The sequence below is a fragment of the Equus quagga genome, chromosome 2, assembly GCF_021613505.1.
Source record: "Equus quagga isolate Etosha38 chromosome 2, UCLA_HA_Equagga_1.0, whole genome shotgun sequence".
NCBI lineage: Eukaryota > Metazoa > Chordata > Mammalia > Perissodactyla > Equidae > Equus > Equus quagga.
Genome location: NC_060268.1, coordinates 105,072,824 through 105,092,857, shown reverse-complemented (window position 1 = coordinate 105,092,857; position 20,034 = coordinate 105,072,824). Strand labels below are relative to the sequence as shown.

At 42.0% G+C, this 20,034-nt stretch overlaps 1 protein-coding gene across 4 annotated transcripts in view; it reads right to left on the bottom strand.

Moving 5' to 3' along the window:
* LOC124235336 (WASH complex subunit 2A-like) overlaps window positions 1-16,132 on the bottom strand; it is a 49,601-nt gene extending 33,469 nt beyond the window's left edge. For 2 of the 4 annotated variants that reach the window (XM_046653068.1, XM_046653070.1), the window contains exons 1-10: window positions 15,999-16,132; window positions 15,793-15,915; window positions 14,855-15,019; window positions 10,620-10,682; window positions 7,179-7,352; window positions 4,950-5,043; window positions 4,077-4,138; window positions 2,822-2,869; window positions 885-995; window positions 243-330 (exon numbers count right to left, since the gene is read on the bottom strand). In XM_046653068.1, the coding sequence (XP_046509024.1) occupies window positions 243-330; window positions 885-995; window positions 2,822-2,869; window positions 4,077-4,138; window positions 4,950-5,043; window positions 7,179-7,352; window positions 10,620-10,682; window positions 14,855-15,019; window positions 15,793-15,915; window positions 15,999-16,001 (931 nt within the window). In that variant the 5' untranslated portion in view covers window positions 16,002-16,132. The remainder of the gene's footprint in view (window positions 1-242; window positions 331-884; window positions 996-2,821; window positions 2,870-4,076; window positions 4,139-4,949; window positions 5,044-7,178; window positions 7,353-10,619; window positions 10,683-14,854; window positions 15,020-15,792; window positions 15,916-15,998) is intronic. The other 2 variants (XM_046653069.1, XM_046653073.1) reach the window with 1 other exon arrangement.
* Between the last annotated feature and the right edge of the window lie 3,902 nt (window positions 16,133-20,034).

The following is a 20,034-nucleotide window of genomic DNA, read 5'->3' as shown; positions in this document are numbered from 1 at the left end:
TCCACGGTTCTCTGGCATATCCATTAATCCCCTGAAACTGCATATACAGGTGTGCATATGTGCATTTTTCTTGGGGGGCGGTCCACAGTGTTCAATTATCAAAGCGTCTCTAAACCAAAAAAAAGAATAAGAACTACAATTTAAGCCTCTGGCAGCTTAGTAAAGGGAAGTCTGCCCCCAGTGAGGCCCAGCGGAGGGGCCTGCACCTCCCCACCACCTGTTAACTCATCTCGGTGGCGTACCTGTGTGCTCCTCTTCCATCCGGCCTGCAGCATCCCCTTTGATACGAGCCGCCAGCTCATCAGCAAATGAGGTAGGTCTACTTCTTTTCTACAGGCAGAAAAGACAGAAAGAATCACTTTTAAGTAACATACAAGCTGGTAAAGTTTCTTTTTGGACACCTAACAAAAGTATGTAAACAATGGCAAAGAAATTGAACTGATGAGAAAATAGGGTTTAACTGAATTTAAATATATGCATGCCATACTGATCACCTGAGAAACATGACTCAGAGTTCAAATAAAGGGAGATGCTCTTTAACTCCTTATTTTTTATACTTCACTTTCATACTCAAAGATCTAGATAAGAAAACTACGATGAAGTGGTTGGGGTTGGGGGAGGGGATGAGTATCTGGGTCTTAAAACCCCAGAACTGAATCTATTTTCAATGATCTAACTTGTGTAATGATAACTTTTGGAGAAGAAAGTGGTACTCATAAGGTAATCTGGAATGCTCAACCACTGTTTTCAAAAGTGTAAATAAATGAAATTACAAGTATGATACAAAATAAATCAGTTACAGATATAAATGACAATAAAAGGAATGAGTCCTAGGTACCATTTCTAAAACCTGGCCAAGCGATAGCAACTATAGTCTTTCTTACAGGTCTAGTATTTTCTTCAATGTCCTCAACATCTTCCTCCTCCTTCTCAGAGTCAGCGAAGATGTCACAACCATCGTCATCCTCCTCCTCCTCACTCATCTGTGCAGTGTGCTAAGAGCATAAACCACCAGATTAGAACTATAGATATGGTCATCAAGTTGAAAAAGTGAAACTGCCACTTGGCCTTTAGACCTTCCCTTTAAAACTGCAAACATAGAACAAATAATGCACAGGATTTATTTTCAGTACAAAACTGTAATACCAAAATATTGAAATACTAAAAATGTCCACCACTAGAGAAATGCATAACTAAATAAGCATAGTCTTATCTTAACAAAAATACTAACAGTTAAAAGGGATAGGCCGTAACAACTAGAGACGTCTAAGGAGATCAAGTGAAAAAACGCTGAATGATAAACCCAGCCTGGCACCCTGACCACCGCCCCCTTCACTAGACCATTTCTGTGGACACAGATATATTTGTAAAATAAAGGAAAAACACTTGGAAATATACACTCCCAGATGGTAACACCAGATACCTATGGGGAGCATGAGAAGATGAGAACTGCAGGGCTCAAATGTATGTGTTAAGTTCTAATTTTTACAAAAGAAGCCACTGGTATGTAAAAATCATATAATTATTATTATTATTTTTTTGGTGAGGAAGATTGGCCCTGAGCTAATATCTGTGCCAATCTTCTCCTATTTTGTATGTGGGACACCACCACAGCACGGCTTGACAAGCAGTGTGTAGGTTCACAGCTGGATCCAAACCTGTGAACCCTGGGACGCTGAAGCAGAGCGCACAAACTGAACCACTGCACCACGGGGCCGGCCCTCCAAAAAATTCTTTAATGTTTAAATAGATAAACTGTGCCAGGAGCTATGCTACAACAACTTTTTAACTAATTTAATCCTTAGAACACTGACATTACACATTACACACAAAACTAGTCTATCTTTAACAATACAAATGGTTATGCCAGTGCTTTTAATCACTATACTGTATTATTTGAAAAACTGTCTGAACTTATGGATCTGAACAGCAAATTCCATAGAAATAAATACACTAAAGAACTGATTATTAAAATTATACAGACTAGCTACATTTGTGAATATAACTAGGATAATAAAAGTACCAACCAAAAAGTGCTAAAGCTTTCATTTAATAGTTGAAAATTTTTGTGAAAAAATATTTCCCAATTAGTAAACTGACATGCAAACTGGGATGATCTCAATATACTACTGTACATATATTATGGTAGCAAAAATCATAATCCCAGTGCTGATGAAATTTCAGGTAAATCATTATGCATGACCTGTAGTTTGGAACATCCATCAGAGAGTAGTATCAACAGCCTTAAATATAACTATACACTACTTTATTCCTAAGGAAACAGCTCACAAAAGCAAAGGATTTTTATGCATGAAAATACTGAATGCAGCATTATCTCAAAACTAAAAACCTAGAAATAAACTATTTCCCATATACATTTAGAGACTATGACAGTATCATATATCAGTATGCTTAAAAAATAGAGAAGGTTACAAAGTAAAGTACAAAGACTGTTTAAAATGACAAGGAAACACTGAGGATATGTTCACATAAAATAGCAGAAAATAAACTATGCATATTATGAAAAGAGTATGTCTCAGAAGGATATACAAAAATTAAGACAACAGTGCTAAGACAGTAAGATTAGAAGATTTCCATCTTTTGAGTGTTCCTTAATGTTACTGCTATTATTGTCTTAAATTTTAAAACAAGGGAAAAACATACAGGGTGTAGTCAGCCTAAAAACACGAAATGCTTGAAATATAATTAGTTGTAAACATGAACAAATCCTTACTTTCTCATAAGTCACTCAAAAATATTTTTAGTATATATGCTATGCTTCAATTAAAATTTAAAAGTAACTTCAATACATGAGTCTTACCCGGTTTTGATCATTGTCACTATGATTGGCGAAATCTTCATCTGACTCCTTTAGAGGGAAAAAAGGCTTGTTGTTAACCCATGCTTTACTCAGAAGCACAGAAATGATGTCGGGTCTAAGTCTCTGGGGCAGTCAATACTTGGTCTCTTTGTACCGATTACTGTTCACCTGAAGCATCAAGGCGCAGATAAGGTGGACAGTTGGCAAGACTGCCAAGGGTTGTTCCGGTTAACATGTACCTTTTGTGGTTCATTTAAACATTGCTAACAATTTGTTCATGTCTATCTATCATCTCCAATCTTTGGATTTAAAGTAAGGGTTGCACGTATAATTAACTAAATTATTAAAAGCTGTGTGTACTTTACATTTTGGACTCCACTCTGTAAATTCCCTCTAAATAAACAGAATAACTACTTCATCAGGCTCAAGAAGGGAACATTGTATTTGCTACGTGCAATTAGATAAAGAGTTGTTTCAATGACCAAAAGCAAAAGATTCAGCTAGTGACAACCAGTTACAGCGAGATTATTTAAGAAAAGCTTATTTCCTACTGCTAGGATTTTTGCTTGGAGGGCTGGAGGAAGGAGGTCAGGAGAGGGGGACTGTGGAAACAGAGGGAGGAGAAGAGAGAAGCACGTGTACAAAACTGTCTCCTTTCAGAAACGCACACTCAGGAACTTCAAAATGTGTCTGCCCTTTGTAATAATGAATATTCCACTTAAAGGAACAACTCCAAATACAACAGGTCAAGGACCACAGGCCCCGAGATCCTAGAGCAGGGAGTCAGGTTATCGGATTATGCTCTGTGAATACAAAGATGCGAGAGGCAGCAGCAAAGTTAAAATCTAAGTGGATATTTTAAGCATTCTTCTGGTTTTAAAAGATTTAAACGTGAATTTCTTTTTTTTTCCTACCATTATTCAAAGCTAGAACTTACTCAAAAACTATCTCAGGTAGAGATTCCACCAAAATATCTAAGCCGCCCCACTCAAAATATATTGAGCAGAAGAGAATCCGGTAGGGAGGTGGGAGGCAGGATACTGGAAAAAGGGATTAAATAGCAGTTTTCCTTGTTTATGTAGACAAAACAAAAAAGAAATCTAATCCCAAGGAAAAAACTTCAGAATATGGTTTCTATCACTGTTGAAAGATGAGTGAAAACGGATTGCTGATTCACAAATATGTTATTCACTATCCTGCTAAACGCATCCTAAGTTCCTGCCCACCACGACCGGGACACACCACAGAGCCCTACCTCCTCGTCGTTCTCCTCTTCACTGTCTGCAATACTACCACGATCGCTGCCGACCGAACCTTCTGGTTAGAAGAAAGATAAGGGTTATTGCCAATATTCGTAAGAAAACGTCCTTTGTGCCTTCTCAAAATCACAAACCACCATGTATCAGCATCTCAGAGATTCTGAGAAAACCATCTATACTCATTAACTGGAATTAAAAGTATCTTCACTATAGTGAGGAATGGAATATTTACACAGCCTCAAAGTATCTCCCCACAAGATAATTACTAGTTACAAAAAAAAAAAAAAATTACTAAGTACTAAGAAAAAAACTGGCCTGTACTCTTCAAAAACGTCAAGGTTGTGAAAAGCAGAGAAAGGCCAAGAAATTGTATCAGACTAAAAGAAGACAAGAGAGATTTAACAACTAAATGCAGTGAGTGATCCTGGACCAGAGGAAAAAAGAGACTGTAAGGGACATTATTGGGAAAACTGGCACAATCTGAATATGACTGAGGATTAGCTAATATAATAGTGTTATGTCCAATAAAATTTCCTGACTTTGATAATTATACTGTGGTTATATAACAGAACATCCTTGTTCTTAGAAAACACACACACACACACACACACACACACACACACACACACAGAAATATTTAGGAGTAATAGGGCATGATATCTCTCAAATAGGTTCAAAAAAAATGTTAAGTATACAGAGAGAGAATGATACAACAAATGTGGTGAAATGTTAACAGGTAAACCAGAGTGAAGGGTACATGGGAGTTCTTTGTATTATTCTTAAAAATGTAATATAAAGTTTGAGATTACTTTATAATAAAAAGCTAAGATATAAATATTAAAAGTAAAAAAATTGGTGCAAAAGAGTACCTTCACTAGACAGCTCTCCAAGACCTACGTCCTCCTGCTCCATGAACAGCTTTGACCCAATTAAATACGGTAAAGGACGATCGATGTACAGATCCTGTAAATAATGACACGGAATGAGCCATTAAAGATTTAGGTCAAAAAATAAAATTAGGTGTTCTACTTGATATCTTGTTACATCTGAGTACTCCAAACAAATTACATAATAAAAGTAGAGAATAAGAGACAGCAGGATTAAAAGTATAAAAAAAAATCACTGATTTAAAAAACATCAAATCTTAAGTGAAGATGGCAAAGTAAAGCTGAATTAACCAGAATCTCCCTTTTCAATTGCCTGTTAACAAAAATGGCAAAAGCCTGCAGAAAGTTTACCAGCAGTAACCGAACAAGGAAAAGGGCACAACTTCACAGTAACGTGTTCAAAGGGAGGAGGACTGAGGAAGGAAGGAAGGAAACTGGAAATTCTGGCGAGCTTTGATGAGTCCTAACCTACCCTCCTCCCCTAAAAAGCAGCGCTGGTGAGCAAAAATCGACCATCAATCAATCAGTCTTGAGAATCATCAATAACAGTCCTAAATTTAGCGAGAATCATACTGAGGAAATAACTCAAATGCTTTTATGTGACTATGAGAAGGCAGGTGGGTATGTCCAGGTTGGGGTGGGGGTGGAGGTGGGGGTGGACAAACAGGTCACAAACAAGGCACGAAGGGAATCGAGGTGAACTCCATCCCACTGCATCAGAGCAAGAAGAAGCCTGGAACACAGTGTGGGAAGCATGGGCTAGATGAAAGAAACTATGCAAACACCAACAGTCAACAAAATGAACTAACGGAACACATCCAAAAGACTGATGAGAACCTATCTGGGAGAAAAAATAACCTAGAGAATAATAATATATCCCAGAGGATCACATTGTATACTTCAGAAAAGTGAAGTTGGTAAAATAAGACCAGATGATAGAAAACAGAATGAAATGAAGGAGACTGTGAACATGGTAATACATGAAGATCCTTCCACCTCAGTCCTCTGCTTCTGAACCCCATCCATCACACACATTAAATACTTAAGGTCAAGACAGTGCTCCACCCTAGGACAACCTCCCATCTCCACTGCCAAGGACAAGCTTGCCCTCTGCGAGGCACAACCCTTTGGTCACATCATCTCTTCCCCATCCCAAAGACCCCGGGGGAGCAAGAGAGAACAACTCCAATGCTTCAAACAACAACAGAAAGTTTGGGAAGCTTAATGTAAAGGTTAAAGCCACAATAGCAATCAAAATGTAGTGCAAAGAAACAAAGGGCTAATTAAGCTAACTGTTCACTGACTCAGAAGGCATTCCCAAGTCCTCCTGTAAGAGAGAGTGGTGTGCGACTTGGAAGTAACAAGTGCGGCCCAGGCAATACACTTCCCAGGGTCCACGACTAACTTCTAAACTCCGGCAGCGAAAAGGCAAGCCAGCAACTGCATCAGCACTAAGGGATCAGCCCCGACCTGGCACAACACTGTAAGCTCAAAGCAGAAGAGAAACATGCAGCCAAATGAATGACTAGGCAGAGTCTGATTTTGGAGCACGTTTCAAGGACTCAGTCTCAAAATCAATACAGCAACCTTTTGTGTTTACTTCTGAGTGACTCTCTGTGGCCCCAACTGTCTCCTTTGCCAATTGGAGAGAAAATCATAGTAATGCAACAAATACCTGCTGGCTAACAGTCTGGTCATGATCGCTCATAGCAGCTTTAGTCATAACAGCTAAAACCTGGAAACACCCAAACGTCCTGCAACACTTCTACATCCTCCCCTGGTACAAGCTACCGAATTCAGGTTCCCAACAATCTCCACTTCTCGTGAGCCTCTTCATCCTTTAAAACCCAATTCAAGTCTCATCTTTACCCTACTTCCACCAGCTCAAAGTCAATTCTCAGAGCACTTACGATGGTGACTCACATAAATGTCTCCTTTCCCCCATCAGTGGTAATGCTGTAAGAAGCATCCTGAGAGCAGGAACCACGCCCTGAACCTTTAACCCCCATAACTTGGCACGCTGCCTTGTACCTAGTGAGTGCTCCATCAATGCTCGCGTAAAGCAGATCTATCTGATGGAGTCAATATGAGATTGCTGATGACATGCTCACTTCCTAGAAGTAAAGTCCACGTCTCACCAATTCTGTGCCCAAGTAAAATACCCAAAACACAACAGGCGTAACAACAAATATTTGAATTGAATGTCTTTACCTTTGGTTCAAGGATCAGTTCCACCCGCTCATTAGCATCATCTTCTTCAGAGTCTGAGTTTCCTGCTTTTATATCGAGTTGCTCAAACGCACTGTCCAACACTTGCAAACCGTAGTTCACAGCCTCCTGGACTTTAGGAATCAGATCTACTTCTTTCTGTTCCCGGGTCTTCTCCTATAAAAAAACATGTTCAGTATGGATCTCCAACATGTTGATACACACTAATGAAACTGTGAATGTTCTCTGAAGTTCAGTGTCACGCTCCGAGAGAACATTCTGTGGAATGCCTTGACACAGACGCTGAAGTACATTTAAAATCCCACGTCTGTCACTTTCTGGACATGGATGGAACTACATAAGGTCCTGGAGCTCAAGGTTCATCATCGACAAAAACAGAAGCACAACTATTGTGTGATGGTTCAGCTGGATAACCTGTGTAGAAGTACGCTAACGATGATGGAGCATCACAAGCCCTCCGACAGCACTTGCCTCCCCTGCTCCTGGAGGAACGCAGGGCCTAGACTTAGCCTCACCGTGACGGCACCCCACCAAGCTTGGTTAACAGTCCTTTGGGCAATTTTGGGAGTTGCGACTTAGAAGAAAATACCCCAGCCAGAGATGTCATTTTTCAATTACAGTTTTAAAAAACAACAACTGGACAATTACAGTTATTTTACAAATTTGTTTCAAACCAAGAGACTGTCAGTTTCATGTCTAATCTATCCTGTGCATCACCCCAGAACAATGCCCCTCTGCCAAAGTCTGTAATTATCACCGAACCGCTGGAAATACTCCACGGGTCCCCATTTCCTACCACAGCAGCTCAATGACAGTCCCCGCATACAGTCCACTGTGCCTTCAGTTGTAAGAAACATTGAAAAAAAATTTAGTGTCATTTCCCATCTTCACAAATATCCTAGAAGTGGATACATAATCATAGCAAGAACCAAACCATACAGTACTGTTTTGAGGGCCAAAAGGGAAAACTCCACAATTTCACCTCAAGTACGGAAGTCTTTCTAATTTAGCTTTCTTCTTTTGGCCCCAGCTTTTTTCTATTCCGGTATGTTTGGTTCTAGTTAAATAGCTAACACTGTACTAAGTGTGTGAAAACATGTTTGTGAAATAAATATATAGTGGCTTTTTGAAAATAGTTCACTAAATACCTATCACTTTGAAAGTGAAACCTGACTTGGTATAACCAGACACTATTACACTTAAATGGTTAGCAAATCCTTAAGTATTATTAAAAGTAAAATAACTTCTAATAGGCACATGAAAAGATGCTCATCATCACTGATCATCAGGGAAACGCAAATCAAAACTACACTAAGATATCACCTTACACCCATGAAAATGACAAAAATATCTAAAACTAACAGTAACAAATGTTGGAGAGGTTGTGGAGAAAGAGGAACCCTCATACACTGCTGGTGGGAATGTAAACTGGTACAGCCACTAGGGAAAAAAGTATGGAGATTCCTCAAAAAATTAAAAATAGAACTACCATACGACCCAGCTATCCCACTACTGGGTATCTATCCAAAGAGCTTGAAATCAGCAATCCCAAAAGTCCCATGCACCCCTATGTTCATTGCAGCATTATTAACAATAGCCAAGATGTGGAAGCAACCTAAGTGCCCATCAACAGATGACTGCATAAAGAAGATGTGGTATATATATATATATACAATGGAATACTACTCAGCTGTAAAAAAGAACAAAATTGTCCCATTTGCAACAACATGGATGTTATGGGAATTATGTTAAGTGAAATAAGCCAGATAGAGGAGGACAATCTCTGTATGACTCCACTCACATGAGGAATTTTAAAATGTAGACAAAGAGAACAGATTAGTGGCTACCAGGGGAAAGGTGGAGTGGGGGGTGGGCACAAAGGGTGAGGGGGTGCACCTACAACACGACTGACAAACAATAATGTACAACTGAAATTTCACAAGATTGTAACCTATCATTAACTCAATAAAAATTTTTTAAATAAATACATAAAATAAAATAACTTCTTTTTTTAAAAAGGCTGGGAATGGGCAGAACTGTAACTGGTTTCTAATATCCTTTCCTAGTCTAAGAGCTTCATATGTCACAAAGTAATAGTCACCGATAAAGTACCAACTTTTTCAAGTGATTCATGTTTTCTGAATAAATTAGAGTTGATTCAAGGCTGCTCTGATAATAAAATAACTCACATGGCACTGCGCTTTCCCGACTGGGAGAAAAGGGTACAACTTCTGCCAGAGTGCTAGAAAGTCAAGAACCTCTTATCTATGCTTCAGCCTAGGATGAGAGAACCCAAAAGAATGCTTACGCATCAGTAACACATGAAGCCACAGGGGAAAAAAGGCAGGAACCACTGCCCCTCGCCCCCGTAGCCTGGGTTACGAAGCCTCCCTCCAGCGTCCACCCCTCCCCCACCTCCTCCTTCCTCGTGCCTGACCTCCAGAATCCTGCACTAACACAGCCCATAAAACACCAGGCACATCCCCCAACTCTGAGTCTCAGCTCATGGCATTCTCCCCTGCTGAAATGGCCTTAAAATCTGGCCCATCTTTCCTCACCCAGCTACCATCTCATCCTTGAAGTTTTTCCCAGCTATCCTACATCGCTGAGCTCTTTCTCGTCTGAACTATTAAAACACTTAGCACTCACACAACCTTGACATGCTGTGTCCTGTCACCCTAACCAAGACCGCAACCTGTTGAGGGCAAACTTTCTCCAAGTCACCAGCTCTCTGCAATCTTACTGGAGTCAATAAACGTCCACTGCACATTCCGTATCCTCTGTACTAACACAGCCCGTGGCACTCAGGGCATCAAATGTGTGTGGACTAAAGCACCATCCATCGCGCTGCCATTTTTAACTGGCGGGAATAAGAATCAAAGCAGTTACGAAAAGACAGGGGAAACACCTTCTTCAAAGAACTCACAAACTACAGCCCAGCACGGCCTTTTTTGTACCGTCCTCAGGGTAAGAATGGCTTTACTTTTTTTTTTTTTTGAGGAAGCTTAGCCCTGAGCTAACTACTGCCAATTCTCCTCTTTTTGCTGAGGAAGACTGGCCCTGAGCTAACATCCATGCCCCTCTTCCTCCACTTTATACGTGGGACGCCTACCACAGCATGGCTTTTGCCAAGTGGTGCCATGTCCGCACCCGGGATCCAAACCAGTGAACCCCGGGCCGCTGAGAAGCGGAATGTATGAACTTAACCACCGCGCCACTAGGCCAGTCCTCTGTATATTTCATAATACACTAAATTTCAGAAACACACCCAGGAGTTCAATTGTTAGGCTGTCAGGAGCAGCCTCTCCCATTTCTCCTAATACCCGTCCCTCTGCCCACCATCCCCCAGTCCCACTACAAATCTCCATCACTTCTCTTTCTCTAAGTCAGGAATTCAACGGAAGAGAGATTTAACGCAAGTACCTGTTCCGCCTTTTCTGCCTCAGCCTTGAGTACCGGCTCCTCCACTTCTTCATCATATACACGCTAAACAAGGAAGCAAATTCATTTTTAATGGTCAAAACATTATTTGGAATAAATCACAATATAAGAATTCAATATACAATAAAGAAAGACAAAGACAGGGAGAAATGATTATTCCAAAAGTGGCTGAGGCCACTGGTCAGGGATAAAAAGCAAAGAACAGTAGTCAGTTCACCAAAACTTAAATTAAAAAAGATACAAATGACAAGAAACATGAAAAAAGTCAATCTCATTGTTGACCAGAGTCACAAAAACAGTAAGACAGCAGTTCTCACACCTTTTTGTTTAACCTGATACCTAATGCCGAAGGGGCAAGGACAGAGGTCCTCGCTGTGAGCCTCCTGAGAATGTCAACTGGTACAACTCATCTGCCAGGTCACACGATCTTTAATGTTTTGAGCAAGAGAAATGGTAAAGGTAAAAGTTATTTTCATATTGTTGCTTAAAATGGTTGATAAATTTTTATCATCCTATTTACATGAAAGCACATGGGCCAAGCCCATCAACGACTGCAGAGGCCAGGCTTTTGACCGACTCACACAGCACAGGAGGCAGGCCTCTCTCTTTTCCAAGACCGAGCGATCGCTCCAGCAACTCACTGTGATTTCCTTCTTTATTTTTTAACTATTTATTATCTTTTAAACTCCCAAAGTAAAACATGCTTGTTATAAACAGTAGGGTGATGAAAATGTTCTGGCATTAGATAGTGGTAATGGTTACAAAACTTTGTGAATATACTAAAACCTACTGACTTGTACACTTTTTAAAAGGGTGAATTTTATGATATGTGAGTTGTATCTCAATTAAAATTAATGCCAATATAAAGATATATGTGAAAGAGATGTTATTTAAAAATAGTTCCCTCCCTACCTCCAACCTAAGCCTTGAAATAACCAATTTAAGCTTGGTGTGGGCTCCTGTTTCCTGTGGCTCTTACACAAATATACAGACATATGTACACATTCAGAGTTCTCCCACTCTTCCCGCTTTTAAATAAAAATGCTTTCATACTATACACATTCCTCTGCCCCACTTTTTCACTTACCGTTCTCATAAACCACTTTCTAGACCAATGTATAGAGATCTGACTCAATCTTTTTAATATCTGCATAATATTCTATGGTATGAACTTGACCATAATTAGACAGTTCCTTATTGAAATTTCAGGTGCTACTTCTTTTTCCATACTTTTTTTTGCTAATGGTTCTATAATGATCAGAAATTTGGGGGGTAATTTTCAAAAACAGGAACAAAAGAGTAAATAAATCTTAAAATTGAGACTTTAAGACATGGCAGCTACCAAAGTCACTTCAGAATTTAAATAGCAAGACCACCTAACCTAACAGGTTGAGCTTCACACTGAAGTCTGAACAGCACCAACACCCTACGTTTTCTCCTGCCTGTCATTAAAAACTACCTCACACGACATTTCCAGCGTCCAGCTGGAAAGCCGAACACGACATCTAAGAAACCAAGCAGCAAATACACAAAGCCCATCGGATCTTTCGCGGGTGACTGGCACTCTGCATCTCAAGGACTCAGTACACAGCAGATAATCAATGCTAACTTCCTTCACCCTGACCAACTTCATGTGTTTTTCAATCATTTTAAAATCAGGAAGCCGTACTCAGGATTGTTAAATATCTTTGCTATTTCCCCTCAAAGGACCTTTTTCATCATTTGGGGAAATGGGGTAAGAGGTGAAGGCAGGAAACTGAAGAAAAAGGGACTATGCACTGGGGATTTCATCACAGATTATACGCAGCCCTAGTCCTTTTCATTTATGTGTGCTCTCATTCATTCATTTAAATATCCACTGAGTCCCTGTATATGAGGCTTGTCCTGGGCCCAAGAATACAACATTTAGCAAAAATATGGGGCTTGATTTACTAGGGGAGGTCAACGCATCAAATCACACTGATAAATGTAAAATCACAATCGTGGGCAGTGCTACTAAAGAAGTCATTAACCAGGTCAATTAATGTTTCAGGACAAAATTCCTAAATTAACAGGTTTAATGACATTTGAAGAATTGTGTTCCCTTGTGATTACACACTGAAGCACTGAAAATTAGTATTTCTCCTCCTTTAGAGCCCCTGTTGAGCCTTTTCTAGAGGTACTAATTTCTCTTGCCCTAGAAAGTCCTGACCGCTCCTCAGTTCACTACCTGAGTTTGCAACCTGGCAGCTGCCTCTGAGGTTAATTACTAAAACCCAGAAACCTGCCCAACTTTGAATGTCTTTCCAATAAACCAGGAAACCAAATGGCACCATCATTCAAGCCAGAATTGTAATACATGAGCACCAACGTCAGGGTTTGAAGAAAACACATAAAAAGCCAAATCACTGTCAAATGTATTATTAGCGTGCAGATTTTTTCAGAATTTTATTAAGCATTAGCTGCACTGCCAACATCATCAAGCTCTGCCATGAATGGAAAGAAAATGTAACACGTGGCATTACAGGGAGGTCTTGGAAGCAGTTAAACATGGCCGTGGCAACAGGTACATCCATAGGGAAATTCTGGCTGCAGAATGGAAGGGGAAGAGGCGTAAGTACTAAGGGGATGGAGAAATGGATGGAAAACAAGGAATCCAAGAAATGAGCAGAAATAAAGAACTATTACCCAAAAAAATGAGCAAAAACAAAAAACTAAATTGTGGAAAACTCAGAATCAAAGAAAACTTGGCCAGAAGAGCTGAAGAAAAGAGAAGTAAGACCTGAACACTGTGATTCAGAAAAAGAGGTTTACGATGTCCCCCACCATCACAGTATCAACTGAGTATCAATTTGGTACCAATGTGGGTACAAGCACATCGAGTACAAAAGAAGCCTCCCAATTCTTCCCCTCGCCCAGTCCAGGGCTGCAGCACTGACTGCAGAGAAGAGACGAGCACCTGATCTAGGGAAAATGGTAGAGAATGAGAGCAAAAAGTATACTTAAAAGGACACCAAACTCAGCTTGATGAAAAGTGACGGGGCTGCACACACGAGTAGAGTAGAGACGAGAGTCCTGTACACTGCCTCTTCCAGCGAGAAAGATACTCAGGACCAAGCACTGACATTCTGTGCAGACGACCAGAAAATAATGACAAATTCTACTAGAATCCTTGTTATATTTTAAACTCACTGGCAAAGAGATAACTAAGATCTTTATTAAGATCTTCATTTGACACATAGCTCCCCCCAAAAGGCTAGTAGTGGCATTTCAACCTAAACTACTAAAAAATGCACAAATAGGCTGCATAAGATGCCTGAATTGCAATATTTGGTCTTCTCTTAATCCTGAATCTTGGGATTTTTATAATCTCGCAATTTTCAAAATCTTTCCTATTACTTTACATCTAAGAATCACAGGAGATAGCCTACTTTAATAACCCTCTTCCACAGATTAATTAATGCTGATACTGAGATGGTTAGCCCACCCTATGAGAGACAGCGATCAGCTAAACTACCCTTCATCTCCATCCTCACCTGTTAAGCCTCCCCTTCACTCACTGGACTTCAAGCACACTTGCGTCCTCTCTATTCTGGAAATACACTATTACGGAAGACTGTAATTTCCTCGAGGACAGTCTCTACCTAATTTATCTATGCGTTCCTAGGACCTAGCACTTAGAAACTCACTAAGTAGAGGAAAAAGAATCACACATGGGTTAAAGCTCAGTAACCTATTTAGACTTGATTCTGTATCATAGGTTCAGCCATCATAACAAAACATTAGCTGAGAATGTTCTAAGTAGATACACACAAGCCTTTAATATAATTTATCTAGAACATAATGGACACAGTCAATAACTGTAGCCACATGCTGGTGCCCAGAGGATCAGACCAGGTGTATCGCTCCCCTTGCTCCCCTTACAGAACATGCATAAGGCCTGTTTGAGTAACATGCAATTCAGCACAACCGCTGACTTCTCTCAAAAGTAAAAAGGAACAGAAAGACCAAAATATAAGGAAATTTTATCACTAGATTTTTTAAAAGGCTTGAAAGAAAAAAATTTTTTTAATTTAAGAAAAAGCCATTAATCCTAGAGAAAGACGCTTCAATAACCAAGAACCACCACTTCCATCAAAATTTAGGAGGGAATTTAATAATAAATCACTTGATATCACCATGACTCTTCCTCCTCGAAAAAATATTACTTATAAATCCGATGTAAGTAAGTAACTCACGTTCTCAATGAACTGGGTATTAGACAGCATAAGGAAGTCATTGAAGACATTATGGAGGCGACAATCTGTGGCTTTAGTTTCCCGAATTAATCCGTCCACTTGTTTCTTGATTTCATGGGTCCTAGAGATAGTCTGCTGTGAGAATTCCTGTAGAAACTGTAGCAGCTATTTAAAAGATAAACGTATAGTAGTATCAATATTATATACATCTGCGTGTCAAAACAAAAGAGTTCACTTCCTTTCACCTTTGTGCGAGTGTGTGTGTGTGTGTGTTGGCATGTAAAAAGGATGCTGCTTTGACAGTACTAACATCAAGCGGCACTGAAAAACATTAAGAAAGCTCACCGAAGCAGTGGCAAGGATTCAATGCATACTCGCTACCTCGTTTCTGGAGGAATTTTAAAGCCCTGTCTGGTTGCCATTCTACGAGGGATCACAGACCAAGGGTAAAATAAGAAACCACCATTCTTAGACCAAAAAAAAAATCCTATTCATATGGGACTTCGGAATCACAATTCTGAGCTTCTTGGCCACCGGCCTAGAGTCCTACTCCAGGTCATCCAGACACTGGCTTGTCTACAGCCACTCAGTCCGGGTCCCAACACGGGATGGCTTCACTAATGCCACAGCAATCCAGGAGCGCAGCGAAACGGATCTGCCCGCGCACGACGGATGCGTGTGCATCGCCGGGAAACCCAAACAGGGACCAGAACCCCGCGCCTGGGCCGCAGTCCGCAGAAGCGCTCGGGGGGCGAAGGCCGAGCGGGCCGCCCCTGCCGGAGCCTGGGGACCGCCGGGCGCGGTTTGGAGGGCGGGAAGAGCCGTGTGCGAGGCCGGGGCCGGCCCGGGCGGAGGGGATCGCGCTCCGGTCCCCGCGCTCGCAGGCCGCGCGTCACCCCGGGCGCCCGCCCTCGCTCCCCCGGGGGCCCGCCTCTCACGCCCGCGTCGGCCGCCAGCGACCAGCTCTGGCTGCTCCTGCGGATCTCTTCCACCGACCAGGGCCGCTCCCACACCGGCTCGGAGGCGGGCGCGCGCTCCTGCTCCGGGGTCGTCCGGCTCATCTGCAGCGGGAAGCACGAGAAGAGGGGCTGAGACCCGGGGAGGCGGCGGCCCCGCCATGGCCACCCCGGGCCGCCGTCCTCACCATCCCACCGTGCAGCTCGGCTGGCTCCTGGCCCGCGGTGACAGCCCCCGCCGACGCCCACCAGTCTCTGGAAGCCGAGCCCCCAGCCGCGCCGCCCCGGCACGTGACCTGGACTCACGTGACCTGGCGCACGTGACCTGGCCTGCACGTGACCCGCCGTGCGGCACCGCCCAAAGGAAGCTGCGCTGCCCGCTGCGGCCGGAAGTTAGGCGGCCTGGGGCTGGGCTGGGGCGGGGGAAGCTGGAGGAAGGAACGGTGCCAACGCCAGGGGGCGCTGGAGGGGTGCGGACGGCCGGTTGGCGCATCATCCCTCGGAGCAGGTGGCGGGGCGTGATCAGCCCTCGAAGCACGTCTAGAGAGAGGAGTCCAAGAGGAGCTGGAACAACCAGCCTAGGGCTTTAGACGCCGCGCGAGGTGGGCGCAGCAAATGCTCTCCCCGGCTGCGCCTGGTCCTTGAAGTATCTCCGCTGCCTGTCGCGGAGTGGACGGGCGCTCAGTAACTGGGGGATGACTACCTATGTGGCCATCACCACGCTTTGATGACATGCTCAGTTTTCATTCTTTTGATGACGTGCTCGATTTCAACTCACTGTGTGCCGGTACTGCTTAAGATCCTTTACTCCCTCTGCGCTGCCTTCACATTCAAGATCGTTTTGTTACCGAACCAAAGTGGGTTCCCTCCTGGCAAGTTAAATCAGACTGTCCACCAGAAGTAGTTGTCTCACAAAGTAAAGTGTATTTGTGGCAAATAGGAGACCATGAGGAATCATTTCCAGAGTCATGGTGTCCCCAAAGAGAAACAGGGACATTTATTTCGGATGAGGAATGAATATTCAAAAAGGACAGGTGAGTATTTGCTTGTGCAGGCTCAGTTGGAAAACATGCTTCTGCATACACTGTAGGTTACGGTAATAAGGCCGAAGCTCCTCCTGGGGATATCTTAGCATTAAAAATAAGGCAAAGCTCATAGGTGTAGCTCTTGTGGTGAGGCTTGGTCTCATTCTGGGTGGTTGGTGATTGCATCTCCTTGAGGTAACAAAAGGAAAAAGAACAATTTGGAAAAACAGTTAAAATATCCAACCCCACCCTTGAGTTCCTCAGGGTGACTAGTCGGTGACAATATGACAGGTAAAGGCTCTTTATAATCTGATCCCTGCCTCCAAATCCATCCTCAACTCTCCCAGCTCCCCACTAGCGCTCAGTGATCCGGCTGTTGTCTCTCATGCTTCCTTGAAGTTGCCTCTGCTGAGTTCCACTTGTGCCAGACCAACCTACTTTAAAAAAAAGACCCCAGTTTCTTTCCATTCCTGGGTGCCCAAGGGCGTTATTTAACCTCGCAGAGCTTTCTTCCTCAGAAAAAGGAAAGTACATATCTTGCAGGCACATGGTATTAAATGTGGTGATATTTGTAAAACAGCCAGCACGGTGCCTGCCATATGGAGAGCGTAAACATAGATCCTACTACTTCCTCTATGCCCTGTGTTTGTACAACTCTTGGACTTTCTTTTGTTTTTGCCTCTATCACCTCTGTAAAGACTTCCCTGATTATCCCAATATAGTTTAAGGGTTCCCTTCAGTTATTTTCTATGTTTGTTAAAATATTCATCATAAAGTGTTACATTGTATTCTAATTTATATCTGTCTCCCATTTAATAATACTAGCTAACATTTATGAAATGTTCGGTATTCACCAAACACTTTATACGTGTTCATTCAATTCTCACGATGTCCCTATGAGGTAGGTACTGTTATCCGTATGTTATATTTGAGGAAACTGAGGCACAGGGAAGATAAGTAACTTACTCAGGGTTAGACAACCAGTAAAGAAGCAGAGCCAGGAGCCCACACCATTAGCCACTATGTCACATTAACTTCGTTTTTAAGTTGCTGTCTACCAACCTCCCAGCCATTCCCCTACATTTGGTTAAAAAAAAAAAAAAACGTATAGAATTTGGTTGGTAAAATTGAGGTGAGCCAGTTACCAAATTTGCATCTCATCTAACATCATCATGGGCAACTTTGGGGCCATGTGGATGACCCTAGCCTCCATATGCCTTAATAACCTTAATCTATATCCCAATTCTCAAAGCCCCTCTGGGGACCTTATCACCTGGAACTTTCTGACGTCTAGATCTGGACTACAAGCAGCCTCTTAAACTTCCAAGTCTCTCTCTTATTCCCTAGTCTGTTCTCGGCTAACCCAAGCCTTAGTCCCTCATTGCTCCTCTTTCTCCCGATTCCACTCTCTTAGCTTTATTTGCTTGCCTATTCTGCCTAGAGCCCAGAATATTAGCCTTCAACTCCTCTTGACAGCCCTGGAATACCCTTGCCTTATGTTTCTGACACAGTCTCTGCTAGTTCCTAACTTTGAATCAGCCCAACTTTGCCCTTTCTCCTTTCTGCTCCTGGGTAACTGAAGGAAATCACTACAAATTCGTATTCTGCAAACTTAGCTGGACCCTCAGCCCTGGTTAGAAGTCCTTTGACTTATCCTTGATCTTTATACTCATCCTTGATTAGCGATCTCCCTTCCATAACTTCACCAGGTTGTTCAAACTGTCCAACCCACTTGCCTCTGCCGGAGAGAACAGATTTCCCCTTCTCCATGTTTAAGATGTTTCTATGTCTACACCTGTGTCTCAGACAGCTCTTTATTTGCACATAACAGAATTCTGTTGGCAAGCTCAAACAAAATAGAATTTGGGGGAAAGATAACGCAGAGCTCATAGTACTTAAGGAAAAGTGAAGCAGACAGGTCTTAGGAAAAGAGATTCAGAGAGACCAGAGAGACTCAGGACATTCTCCTCTGAGCCACTGCCATCAAAATGACTCAGCTCCAATCATTTCCCCTTCTTATGTGTTTTCTCAGAACTTTCAAATTCCTGAGATAAATAGAATCTGATTAGTTGCCCTTTGATCATATTCCCACTTCTCTAATTGGCGCTTCTATCAAGACCATATAGAATGGAGACAAGTGGATCCCAAAACAAAACTTTGAGACTGTTCCCAAAAGCAGAGAGAAAGGATGCTAGGCAAACTAAAACAGTAGGCTACACACTCCTTCAGCCCCTTTCTCCCAGCATCTGGAAGAGCCATCCCCACTCTTGCCCAAGTCCAGTGACCACCATGTTGTGGAATTGAGCCCTTTCTGCCTCGCCGGGGATGGTGCTGTCTTGAACCCTTCCTGTGTGTTGGATCTTGCTGTCTTTACTGGTACTTCTCCCATAGACCTTTCAAATGTTTCAGCCATGCTTTTTATTGAGTTTGCTCATGTTAGGGGGTTCTTGCACTGCCATGCTTGAGAATTCAGATAAATCTACCTGTCATACAGTTTATTAAAACTTTATTCATTTGCATTTTGATAAGTTCAAAATCTTTTAAATAGTTTATAACAGGAATTGGAATTTTAAATCTGCTGCAAGTCTTCAGATTTTTGGTACTGTATGACCTTAAATAACACTTCTGCTTTTTTATCTCAGTTTATTCCTCAATAATATAACCTCCAACAAGATTTTGCTAGGAAAAACGCATAATATTCAGAGAATATACATGCCTCAACATCTAAGAGACTGTTTGTTCAGGTTTTGGTCCTGAAATGAAATTTTCAGCTTAACCATGAATCCCTAGTTTTTCTCTTAAGGATCCAACCTTCCCTTGGCTTAAATCCTCACTCAAAACATCAGAAGGAAAGCATCTGGCCTACAACTTCAAATAATGCCAACATCATTGCCCAGAAGCGGTTGGCAAGTCCTATCTGGAGACAGTATGGCCCTAGGAGTCCAATGGCTGCACTGACGGTTTAATCCAAGCTGAATTACTCTAGGAAACGCTCCCACATCCAGATACTATCACATTGGGATAGTTTTCCTCACCCATTTGCCTCACTCTTTTGTGTGTGCCTGTGTGTGTGTGTTATCCAATCTTTTTCTAATCGAATACATTTGATATATAATATTGTACAAATTTAAGGTGTACAACATGTTACTTTGATACATTTGTATATTGTAGTATGATTGCCTTTGTATGACGTTTATCA